This window comes from Gambusia affinis, linkage group LG03 (genome assembly GCF_019740435.1).
Source record: "Gambusia affinis linkage group LG03, SWU_Gaff_1.0, whole genome shotgun sequence".
Taxonomy (NCBI): domain Eukaryota; kingdom Metazoa; phylum Chordata; class Actinopteri; order Cyprinodontiformes; family Poeciliidae; genus Gambusia; species Gambusia affinis.
Genome location: NC_057870.1, coordinates 10,314,319 through 10,327,177, shown reverse-complemented (window position 1 = coordinate 10,327,177; position 12,859 = coordinate 10,314,319). Strand labels below are relative to the sequence as shown.

Genomic DNA, 12,859 nt, shown 5'->3' with positions numbered 1-12,859 from the left:
AGACTTACATACATACTGTTTTGATAGGAACTCAAACGACAACAAACCTTCTGTTGCAAGGCTCTGACAACGTCTAACAATGCTAACCTATCATCTATCATCTGTTTATCCATGGACAAGCAAACAGTTTACTCATTATAGCCCAACCGGTTATTTAAGATCAATAAAAGACTGCATGCTACTATTGAAGTCATAATCAGTATGTCATTGACCGTGAGGGACGTATTTACTTTTTTTTAATCAATCGTGTCTTTGTAAGACTCTACATTTGTAATGACAGGGAGACACAGATAGGAGACAGTGTTATCCAACATATTGGACAACATGTTTCACAAGGACAGTGATGAAAATTTATTTGAAACACACTTCACACTTGTTGAAAAGAACAGAGACTCTTTTATAATTATTTTTGAAACATTAACCAGCATGAGCATCAATACACAGGAATCAGTGATCCACTGTGAAATCTTACACCTTTCTGTCAGAACCAAATTTGAGCTACAGATGCCTCTCTGGTGGATCAGACCAATGAGCCTGGTGGCCTGTGACTGAGTCAGTGTTTCACCTTTGATACCTACCACTGTGGACGGGGACACCCAACAGGAGCCATAGTTATAGCTATAGATGTTCTGACCCAGCCATCTAGCCTTCAGAATGTGGACCCTATAAGATTTTCTCAAATCCTTACTCTTATCCCTTTTTTCTGCTTTTGACAAACCAAATGTAAGGGCATTATGTATTTTCATCATTATGTATCTCTGTGAAGCTACAGAAAACTATGCAGTGTATTCAATAGTTAACTAGCTCAACGCATAGCATTAATGAGCTATTACACTGAATTGAAGATGGGAACTACTGCTTTTTGCATCATTTACTTTGCTGATCATTTTAGTGCATTTAAAAACATTTTTGGGGGTCCACAAAACACATTTTGTCTTTACAAATGTATCCACATAGCGTGGATATAATGTACTAAGAGTGAAATCTGTCATCATAAACCTCAGGAAATCATTCCAAATTATGAATAAAGTGTATTAAAGTGGATTTGAATTGAATGTCCAAATCAGATCTGTAAAGGAATCCAATTACAGCTATGTGTGAGAAACTGTAATGATTTGGTGGGTGGTAAATCCTTCAGTAATTTTATGGAGCAGCAAGTTTTGAAATCTGTCATTGAGCAAACAGGGAACCAATGCAGGGACTTGGAGAGGCTTAATGATATTTAACAGTTTCAGAGTCTAATAGTACTTTTGACTTTTCAGAACCTCTCACATTCATGTTGCAGCATCCTCTTCTGGTAGTTTAGGGCATTGCAGTAGTTTAGATCTTTCAGGCTGAATACCCAGGACACAGCAGAAAAAAGTATTGAACACATCAGTTTTTGTCTTGGTTAATGCATTTCACACTATGGACATAAAACTAAGTGTTGGTAAAAACCACAGTAAACTATGCATTTAATTAAATCCAAAGAAATTGAACAATAAAGGAAATGTGTAACGAGGCTGAACGACAACACCGTAATTGTGTGTATTTGTGCTTTGAAAGAGATACAGTGAAGAATTTGCACTTGCCAGCTAACTAACTAATCTCTCTAATTTTATTCAGTTAATTTCAATTTGTAGCACCTGAGAACACGTCATCTCAAAGTGCTTTGTAAAAGTCATTACAGTCCAATCATACACTCATTCTAATTGGTTCTAGCTATCGTTCAGTGCATTAAATTTAGTTATTCAAATTGGCAATTTTTTCTGGGCAGCAGGAGCATTCACTGCTCCTGGATGAGCAGATAATTGCTTGCACTGTGTTGTTAATTTTGCAGCAATCTCTCTTACTCCTCTTGCTTGGAGTAACAGTGGAGAAGAAAAAAGCCCATGATTGAGTGTACATGTGATTCATCATTATTGCGACTGTTCACTATTTGGTTTGTCTATTTTTTAAACCAACTAACATTTGTAGAGCCTTATCCTGCACACACACACATACTCTTACACACTCATAGGCAATTTCAATTTATAAAAACTAATTTCAATGAAGTTTTTACCAAAGTTTTGCTTCAGAAGCACAGTTTCTGAAATATTTGCTCAGTAGTTAAAAAACAAACAAACAACCATTTTAACAATGCACTGCTTTGTTAAAATTACATTCACTGTCATTCAAAACTGTTATGGTTTGATTTACGATTTAGAAGGAAAATGGGGTTTTTTAAGCTTCTGTACATAACCAGAGTGTCTAAACACAAAGTGGAAAGTAAATAGTGCAGGTACAACAGTATTGCGGACATGATAGAAGAAAAATATGACATGCTGATATCACAAGGTAGTCTTATAATCTGAGGGGAAAGAAGGGTACATGGCAGATGCTTCATAGGGAGGTGGAGGACTCATTGCTCCTGATGTGGTGCCCCAGGTTTGTGGGTTTGGGTTTCCAAACGCTTCAGGTCCAAACCCAGCAGGAGGAAGTGGTTGTACTTCACTCGACTGTCTGCTGTGATCTTCAGGGAGAATGACAATGGGGAGTTTGACTTTTGGGTCTGCAGCACATTTGATATCAAGGTACACCTGTGAGAAAAAGTCAGGGGGGGAAACATACATTTTGTGTTTAGTTTAATTTCCTTAATATTTGAAGATTTTATATCATATCAAGGGATTTGTTAATATTCTCTATAATTAGACAAAGATTTTCTGCATTATTGTGTTTTTAAAATTAATTGAAGTATCAAATACGAAGAAGGCTGGTTCCTTCCTGTGCTCATTTATTGTCTTGTGTTAGTGACAATTTCCTGAATAATGTTAACATTTTCTCATCATGTGAGAACATTTTGATTTAGTTTTCTTTAAATAAATGAAAGGTTTAGTGTCTGTAAAGTCAAAAAGAGATTATAAGTCACAATGGAATGATCGATGAAGCTTACTTTCAGTCTGTATTCCAGTTTCAGGATGGAGCAGTTCAGAATAGACGGGGAAAGCTCTCTGGGGATGGTGATAATCTTCGTTACCATTTTTTGGCCGGATCGTCCTTCAACAACATCTGACTTTTCCTTAAGGATAGTGCGTGTCTCAACTTTCCGATGACCCTGAGCGAAGAAGCTCCTCTTCTCATATAGTTCAAGTTTGGGTTTTACTGAACGACTTGAGGCATTATTGATTTGAATGAGGACACTCATGCCCTCACCTGTAAAATAGAGGTACAAATTTACACTGAAACATAAAATACAGACAGTGGGGTGAAGACAATAACTATGACAGGATTGAACGTGGTGAGGAGGTTGGTACTGAGATATGACAGCATGGTTCGCAGGTTTTGCTTTGGTGCAAAGTTGCAAATCAAAATATGAAGTGATGGATTTCCTCCTCCTTTTTTCTTCTCTAGCCAAAAACTTACCAAGTGTATAGCCCATTTTCTTTGTATGGACATCCATCGAAACATTTCCAGAACCAAATGCAAGACTTTTATCCTTGCTTTCCTGTTGGGGAACCTGAAACACAGATTTGATTTGAATAAACATTTGAATACCATCTTACCATTTCCTGATAAAAATAATCATTTGTAGTGTGCAGCACGTTATCAAGATTCCCTTTCAGCCATTCTGTTTCTCACCAAGAGTCCTGGTGTGTCCATGTCGGCTTTGGACACAAACATGAAATGAATCTTAGCTTTCTTTTTTGGCTTCATTGACTGTTTGAGCTCTGCCTTCAACTTATGAACAATTCTGCCCACAGATGAGTGAAAAGAGGATGGCATTTTCCTGTTAAGTAAAGTAACAAAGAAGGATTACTGCAGAAGACGAGAAAGAGATGTAAAGGTAAACCAACGAAAGACAAAAATACCTGTCAGGTATCTTGAAGGTAAAAGGAAAAACATGTCTTCCTCCACTAATGACTTCGGTGCCTGGAAACAAAAACAAAACAACATATCAAATCAGCACGTAAACAATTAAATAACTCAAGACATTACATGTGTTTTTTATACATTACCATCTTGTCTTGATTTCCTTATCATATAATGTTTTACACTATAGTATTTCTCATCAGACCAGTATACATGAGTTTGGTTCTGGCCATAATGCTCAGACCAGCGAACACTTGCTTTTCCTTTAGCAATGAAAAGAAGCCACTGAACTTTTGTTTCTTTTGAGACCTCCAAGATTATCCGTCCATTTATGGTATCTCCATTTGTAAAAGTGTTCCTGTTGTTTACAGCGTCATATTCAATAAAAAACTTTTTGATGGTCATTTTCAGCCGAGTATGATCCAAATCAGCCTGTGTTAAACTAGCACAGCTCGTCTTATACCTGGCCGTAAACTTGCAGGACCGGAGAAACCTGTTTTGGTTGCATCACGTTTTATGACAAATACACCTTGTTAGCATACTCTAAATGCTATCTTGGAAAAACAGTGAAACTTGGGAAGAAAATAAAACCTGTTGGAACAAAAGCATGAGTAGAAAGTGAATGTTGCAGCCTAAATATCAGACTGCTGGGGCAAACATGACAAGCACCTGAATGGAAAACAGGGAATAAGGAAAGTCTGTCATGTTTTCCAGTGAGGAGTAATGAATGTGTAACGTCACAGTCATCAGGTGACATGACAGGTTGTTGGTCAACTTTTCCATTTGAGTTGGTGTCACATGATAGACTTCCTTTGTCAGTCACATGTGTTATCAGATGGTCTATGAACTCATAATATAGGCAGCAGGACAAGTTTCTAGGACTGATACATTTTGAACCAGGCCCAAATGTATGAACTGTGTGAATTATTTCAGTTGAAATTGATCTTGGGCAGCTTAAAATTGTCATTTGGTTTTTCTGTATATTTGAATAAAATTATTTCAGTTCATTTCCTGAATCATTTGACGTACAGATAAACTTTCAAATAAAACCATTTCTTTTAATGAAGCTTCCCTATGATTCACTAATATTGTAGAGAAAAAGCAACTTGACCTCAGTGGTGATCTACTTAGATCAATTGATCTACAGATCAGTGGCTGAACTTCTGGGTAGTTTTTTTATTGGGGTAACAAAACCACACAACTCACTGTGTGCAGTGAGTTGCAAGTTACATTAGCTTGTCATTGGCCAAATAAATCCATAAAGAAAGAAGAAATTGAATCATAGCCTGAAATGTCCTGTTGCTCCTAACTGAAAGAGAAATCACATATAAAAGGATAAAAAATGTAGAAAAAATTTTGTAATGTTCATTAAATTGCCAATGCACAACAACTTGAAATCGATGATTATTAGAAAGACACAATTTATTATAAGACATGGCACTGTGCAGTTTACATTTTTATACAAATATAAATAGAAAGCACAGAGAAGTGATACATTTTCTGTCTACATAAAATTGCTATATATTTTTGGTTTTATCTTTCTCCTCCTTAAAAGCAATCTTAATATTTAATTGGTGTGTTTAATATTTATTGGCAAATTCATTCAGAGGAGGGTACATTCCATGTGCACCATAAGGAGGAGGAGGACCAGCAGGTTGATACCCCGGTGGTGGTTGTTGGGGTCCAAAGCCCCACACGGGAGGGTTTGGATTCCCAAAGCTCCCAAATGGCCCGGATCCAAAGTCAGAAGCAGCTGCTGGTGCTGTTGCCACAGCAGGGACCTGATGTGCCGGCAGGATGACGATGTTAAATTTGATCTCTGGGTCTGAAGCGTATTTCACGTCAAGGTAGATCTGGGGAGAGGGAGGCTGTTTTTAAAATGGATATCAACTTCTAAGAAAATTGGTTTATACTTTCGAAGCATTTAAATCTAACATTTTGGATTCAAAGAAAGTTATAAAATGTTCTGGTTTTTAAAAACAGGTGCCAAATCTCTAAAAGTAAAAACGAGACATCTAGGCTGCAGTCACATGGTCTTTCTCTTGACCTTTAAATTGTCTGGAAATAATTACAAGTTATTTCTAGATAATTGGAAATATTTCACCTCAGAACAGAATTGAGTATAATTTGGAATTGCAGGTGTTATTACAATTACAGCTGCTGTTTACCTGCTCCGTTTACACTATAGTATTTCTCATCTGCTGTTTACCTGCAGATGAGGTAAAAATCATAGTCTGATTACTGTACCAGGGCACAGTAATCAGACTATGCCCTGGTTTTGTACTCACATGTTGTGTACATAAGACACACCTTGGTAAAAGCACCATAAATTATATGCGGAGTTGTTGAAAAGCATTGACTTGACATGTGGCATCTGCAGCACACCTTTTGTGGCAAGGCTTTAAATGAACACAAAAAAGTGTCCATTCATTTGGCTGAGTTGATCAGTTTGGCTTGGTTTGCTGTTAAATATTTAAAATCATAAATGCATTTTAAGATACAAGATACCTTTAATGTTAATACTAACCCTGAGTCTGTGCTCTGCTTTGATGATGCTGCAGTTGAGGATGGAGGGCTCCAGATCCTGAGGAATGGCAATAACCTGTGTGACGTTTTCTGAGGCTGAAGGAGGAATGGGTGTCCCAACCTCTTTTATGAGGTCTTTTGTGTGAACTTTTCTCTTCCCCCTGGCAAAGAAGCTGTGCTTCCGGTATATGCAGTATTTGGGCTTGATCTCACGAGATGAATCGTTCTTAATGAACGCCTTAATTTTTAATCCTTCCCCTGTGAGAAAAAGAAAATGGTCAGAGTAGGTGGTGTAAGAGCATTCCAGAAGTGCAGTCATTGTCACTATAAAAGTGTCTCACCTTGGAAAAAGCCTGACTTTTCAAGATTTACATCCATGGCAACAGTTCCTGAGGTGAAAAGTTTCATTTTCTTATCCTTAGATTCATGTTGGGGTTCCTACAAGACAGTAAATGCAAATAGAAAACAAGAGAAAACTTAAACACCATAACAGTCTTCCTAATGTCTGTAAAATTTGCAAATATATATCAAGGGACAGGCAATACAGGTAACATGCATTTTGGTCAGGTCAGGATATAAAATACAAAGGGCACAAAGTGACCATTTTCATGCTTCCACTTTTGGCCAAGTGAAAATTTCGTGGCTGTCATTTGTAGCTTTCTACAGTCGTTAGTTTGGTAACACTCAAAGCGTATACTGGCAAACTTTTAAAGTTGTGAAAATATACATTAAGCAAAACCGAGGTACAATGTGAATAACTGCAGATCTATGTTTGTACAATTGGGTGAGTTCATATTAGCAGGATGTGGAAGGTATCGTAGAAAATACTTTTTATTGACAATGGCTTCAACTCAAATTAGAAGATATTGCTAAAGGCACTATGTGGGGGGAAAATATCACATTAAAAGGTACGAGAGGTGTCAGAGTTTTGCAAATAGTGTAGAGGAATATAATTATATTAATAGTTAAAAATTATGTTGTTTGGTTGGTTCGCACTAAGATTTGTTTTAACGTAAAGGAACTGTACTGTGTCAAATGGATTGGGTCAATCTGACATCAAGTCAGATTGAGGAATGTGGAATAACAATCACTTAAGAGAGGAAAGATGTCAGTTTTAAGCTGTTGTGCAAGAGAGTTCAGGCACCCGACTTTTCCCCAGCTCGCCTGCAAACAAACCGGGGTGGAGCCCAAGACTTGGGAAAGAATCTCTGCTTGGACAGATAAGGAACAAACAACTTAACAAATAGTTCTTCTGATGGAGCAGATTTGATTCCAGGAGGTCAACTCCTAATTCTCTGAACTTCCAAATACACATCCGGTGTAAAACGGACCCAGAATTGCTGTGAAAGGAAGTAACTTCATTGGTCAAAGCTACCCAATACACATCAGTAGAGCTGGGACTCTATAAAAAACTGATGTCAGAAGCAGAAGTCAAGAGATTTTGGCTTCCTGTAACGATGTAAATGTGATGTTTTTGTTCCGCAGATCTGCATTAAATCTCTTCCCAGTTTGGCTACCAGCAGAAGAAATTTGTATTGTTTCTTTATTTATATACTCCATGAGTTTAGGCCCCTTTGAATTCCTCCATAATAATTATCTCATGAATAAGTTGTTTGTCTCTGCTCTAAGTTGAAACAGGGTGAGAACCTGGTTTCAGAGAGATCCCTCTACTCCTTATCTTTAAGTTTCTGTTTTATGACTGACCCCCATTCTGCTTTCAATGAAACCAGGCTGCTGCTAGGAGGCAAGTTGGAGATGTCTTGAGGCACTGCTGTGGCTCTCCCCCTTTGCAAAGGCTGAAATATAATACTCTCTGTTTGGTTCTTTATATGTACAGGTTTAAAATACCCTACAAGAGGATCTTCTAGTCCAAAATACCAGACTCATCAGCGGCTTGGCTTTTCTAGAGCAATCATGTTGGATCTGTGCTTGGGCCTGTGGCCAGTCACAGCATGGCATGGTGAGAAACCATTTGTCAGCCTGGTCAATTAAGAAGCATTGTTGTACAAGCAGACATTAAGGTATCGATTGCAGCAAGAGACAGTTCTCCAAATGCAAGTGATGCTACTAACTGCACACATACAGCTAAAACCACAATCAAACAGTTCATTTTCCAATGCAAACAAGAAACATTTCCTCCAATCAGTGCACAAATTATGTGTGATGTGAACCAACTATCATTATGGTTGCCTGGCATTTCCTCATATGCTCTCAAATTCACACTGATCAAAGGAGTGTCCTTGGATCTATGTGTCTGGGGATAACTGGGTTAGTCTGTGCACATTTTCTTGATTTAAGCACACAGCATGTTGTAGTACCAAGTTAATTTAAGAATTTGTACATCAGGCCCCTGACATCTAAAGAGACAGAACATGGCACAGATGTCAAATATACCATTAATCCAGGAACCAGGTTCAGGTCTCCTTTTGCCACAAAGTTGATCATGGTTGATTCTTTGCTGTTCATCCTCATCGACCTGCTCAAAACAGCCTCAAGCATGTACACAATTTTACCGTGTGCACCTTTAAAGGAGGAGGGAATATTCCTAACAAGGAAAAATATGGAGACAGATAACAGTGAGAATCATGCATTACAATTCTTATTGTTTTTTGTTTTTTTTAAATGGCTTAAAGAAAGACAAGTTTAACAGTGACAAGTCAAAAATTGGAAAAAAAAAAAGAATGTTAGCTGGTATATTAATTAAAGTGTCCTTATTTGACCCCACCACAACATAATGTATACGTAGGACAGTGTGACCTTAATAATAAATGAAAAAAACAAACAACAAAAAAAAACAATCAGAACTGATTCTTACTGGAGAGGGAATTGAAAGGAGAATGGGTAGACATGGATTCCTGGAGGCAAAACGTTGGAGTCTAACAAGGAATAAAAAACATAGAAGTACAACAATAGAATAGAAAAATAAGAAAACACAATTCATTTTCCTTTGTGGGGGTCTTTGGGATGGCCTTCCAGATCTCAGATAAAATCTAGTGTGAGCTCTGAAGCTCTCATTTAAACCAACGCACATAAAACTTTTCTAAACTGGACGCATGTCCTATCAAAATGTGTATTATTACAAAAAGCAAAGTTAAACCACTGGCATGTTTTCAAGAAAGCCTGACAAAGAAATACAAAGACTTACAAGTTTCTCCACTTTGGTGTGTAATCAAGCTTTGACAGTCATCTGCAGAGAAACAAGAATTACAATACAATAAATGAAAAGCAACCAGCTTGGCCCAAAAGTCAGTATTTAAAATGAATATTTTTTAACAACAGCAAAAACAAACAAAAACATTTTTTTATGAATGTTTCACAGTGTGACCTGCTATTATAAACAATCCAGAACATTGCACCACCATGCAAAAGAAATTAATGTGAGAAAGCAAGTTGCTGTGATTCATTCTCATCATTTCCATTTTCTGGATACAGCTGGTCACTACTTTCATGTAAAACACATGTTGCACAGTTAACAGAAATTATTGTCATATGATTGCCTTAAATTAAAGGGTTAAAACCTCCGATCCATCTAATAAACTCTCCTCTCCTCTCTTTATTTTTTTTTCCCTTTAAGCTTCAGCCATATTTAAAACGGATCATAGCTTTCATCTGCAAGATCAGAAGGTTCATTTATGGACCATTTCATATTCTTCTAATACAAATTATGCTTATATCCCTATAAAACTATTATTATTTAACTTGGTTTTTAACTGCTGATTTTTGACAACATTTTTACTTATGTTATGTATTTTATGCATTCTTATTTTACAATGTGTAAAGCACGTTGAAACCATGTTTTATTATTATTATTATTATTATTATTATTATTATTATTATTATTATTATTATTATTATTATTATTATTATTATATTTTTTGGTTGTTTGCTTTGTCATCTTTGTTTCGCAGAAGAAAGTTTTATCAAAAATATGCATGGATCTTTTATTTCAACGACAGGTTGCTACTTGCTACTTTCTCAGTTTTTAACTACTTCCTGCAGTGAAACCTAGAGAAATAAGCCTTACCCTTGCTGTTTGGGTCTCTGATGAAGTACTGCCGCACGCTGAAGTACTTATCTTTGGAGCTGTACACATGAGTGGTCTGACCGTGCCTCTCCGACCACAAGACGTCAGCTTTCCCCTTAAACTTCATGTAGAAGGAGCTGATCTGGCAATCCTTGGCCACATCCACCGAAACATGACCAGAAACAATGTCTCCGTTTGTAAAAGTATTGCTGGCATTGATGGAGTTATAAGTAATTTCTATCTTCTTTATGGTCGACGACATCGTGACAGAGGATTTACGCACCAAAGTCGATGGCAGATCAGGAAACCTAAAGTCGATGGCAGATCAGGAAACCTGACACTAAAAGCAGGCGTCTCCCTCCACCTACAGTAGGAGGGCATATTTGTACAGTGAAGAGGACTGGCTGGATTTATGTGCGGCGCCGCCTTCTCACATCACAGTAAGGCTTGTCTTAGCTTAAATGCTGTTGTTGTTTTTTTTATATATAAAATAAAAGCTGAGACTGTGGGAAAAGAATTAGATCCTGAGCTCATCCTTACAACATACTAAATTGCTAAAATTCATAAAATGAGCAGCTGGTGAGAGTTATGCAAACATTTTCTGCTCTTATTATGGAAATTATTTCACTTTTGTCCAGATTGCACAGTTGCATTGTGTTTTACAATAGGTGTATACATATCTGCACATCTAATTGTATTTGGAAAAAAAGCTTTCGAAACGACAAGGAAAATTTAAACATAGTTTATGCTGTTAGGAGTTGGTGTTAATTGGCACTTATGTGTGAACAAAGCTTCATCATGTAAGGTTAAAAATGACAGGGCAGTTTAACCCATTCCTTTAAAATGGGTTAAAGGAACAGTAAGCTAACCACATAATGCATTGCAGTTAACTAAAATCAGATTATTTAAACCAACATGTATTTAAGAAGAAAAAAAAGCCAGGGTAACATAATTAAACGTTTTACCTTTGACTAGACAAGTCCATATCATTAACATAATTTAAAGTAAGCTTAATTCTCCATTTTGAACAGTGGTGTGAGAAAGCTGCATCTGCACTGCAGAAAAGCAAACACACAGATTCACCTTTCAGGGTTTAGCTATTTGTGTGTGTTTCATGAAGAACTCAGCAGATCCCTGTTGGTCCAAAGCTTCTTTTGCATCTCATTAACTCTTTCTGAGGTCAGGGGTCTGCCATGTACAAATAAAATTTGCCTTGAGCTGCAAAAATAGTTGGTATATAGTTTATCAGAGGCAGTTTTTGATGTGGACATTGCAACTCTCCTTCCGGGGCGCAATTTATGGGACTCAAAACAATAGTTACCCTTCAGTGACATGCATAACAGGTTTCATGTTGCTGATTTTCTCACCCAGCCAATGGAGAGTTGCTACTATCTACTGTGTCGCACTGTAACACAAAATGAGGGTAATGATGCAGAAGATTGTGTTTGATTTGACTTGGTACTCTCCTGAAAATTGATGTCTGTTTTGTCATTTAAAACCTAATCTATCTGTTAAGAATCCTTTAGTTGATTTTACTTTATATACAGTGTTTACAAAAAATATAAAAGCAATCACACCAGTCTGTAAGACTTAAAGTTGATTGTGAAAAGATCATACAACAGAACAATTCAGTAACTTCTAAACTTACGTGAGGTCAGTCGTTAACTATCAACCTAATACCCCACCCATCTGAGAAACATCTACAATGTACAGGAAAAAACTACATTAGTCTAAGCGACTTACCCACAGAATTGCATCATTCAGAAAAAAAAGTTGTTTTACCTAAGATTGTTTCTTTAAATAATATCATGTTAAATATTATTTTCTAAATTCCAAGAAGTCTTACTCTGAACTATCTTATGTAATCCTGGATTTTAGTAAATATTGGCAATGTTCACAAATTCACAGCATTTGCAAATGTTTACTTAAGAGCTTGTTTGTGGTGTCATTAAAAAAGTTGTATTGAGAAATGACTCAAATGTATTACCTTTTCTGCAGTCGATTATCCCTCTTTAATAAAACAAGCTTCAGCAGCCAAATCTAGGACATACTATTTAGCATTTATTGGTCAATACTTTCCAATACGTCTCAGATGTTATCTGATCTTCAGACAATAAAAACTTTCCATGTAACAAAGATTTCCATGTAGTCTATCAGCCACTTTATACAATTGTGAAATGATATTTTTTAATGACCTGCCCTTAATAGATCATGTACGCCCACAGCTGCTATGTTCCTAAAATCAAGAGCTACAGAGTTTGTTCAGTAAATGTGTGTTCATGGTAATGATTGAACATTTGTTGTAAACATGATGTATACTCATTAGTTTTTAATGACTTGTTTATAATTTATCTCCAGTACTTTGGCATTTGAAAGTAAATTGTATGAATGTTTGTGACTCAATCTAAACAGGGTCTGGATGTTGAATGAGGAAATGGCCTCCAATCGTTTTGCTTAGAAATTAAAAGTTGATTTAATGAC

At 36.7% G+C, this 12,859-nt stretch overlaps 2 protein-coding genes across 2 annotated transcripts; both read right to left on the bottom strand.

Moving 5' to 3' along the window:
• Positions 1–332: 332 nt before the first annotated feature.
• LOC122827915 (arrestin domain-containing protein 3-like) lies at positions 333–4,265 on the bottom strand. The gene is made up of 6 exons (XM_044111014.1): positions 3,975–4,265; positions 3,828–3,888; positions 3,598–3,745; positions 3,382–3,475; positions 2,912–3,171; positions 333–2,558 (listed from the first exon to the last, which is right to left on the bottom strand). Exons 1-6 carry the CDS (start codon positions 4,231–4,233, stop codon positions 2,310–2,312), a joined length of 1,071 nt encoding a protein of 356 aa, XP_043966949.1. The 5' UTR covers positions 4,234–4,265; the 3' UTR covers positions 333–2,309.
• Positions 4,266–5,227: 962 nt separating this feature from the next.
• zgc:110626 (uncharacterized protein LOC550588 homolog) lies at positions 5,228–11,251 on the bottom strand. Its single transcript, XM_044112445.1, has 7 exons — positions 10,379–11,251; positions 9,500–9,541; positions 9,170–9,230; positions 8,749–8,899; positions 6,696–6,792; positions 6,356–6,612; positions 5,228–5,681 (listed from the first exon to the last, which is right to left on the bottom strand). The coding sequence occupies exons 1-7, from the start codon at positions 10,638–10,640 to the stop codon at positions 5,409–5,411; spliced, it is 1,143 nt and encodes a 380-aa protein (XP_043968380.1). The 5' UTR covers positions 10,641–11,251; the 3' UTR covers positions 5,228–5,408.
• Positions 11,252–12,859: the final 1,608 nt, after the last annotated feature.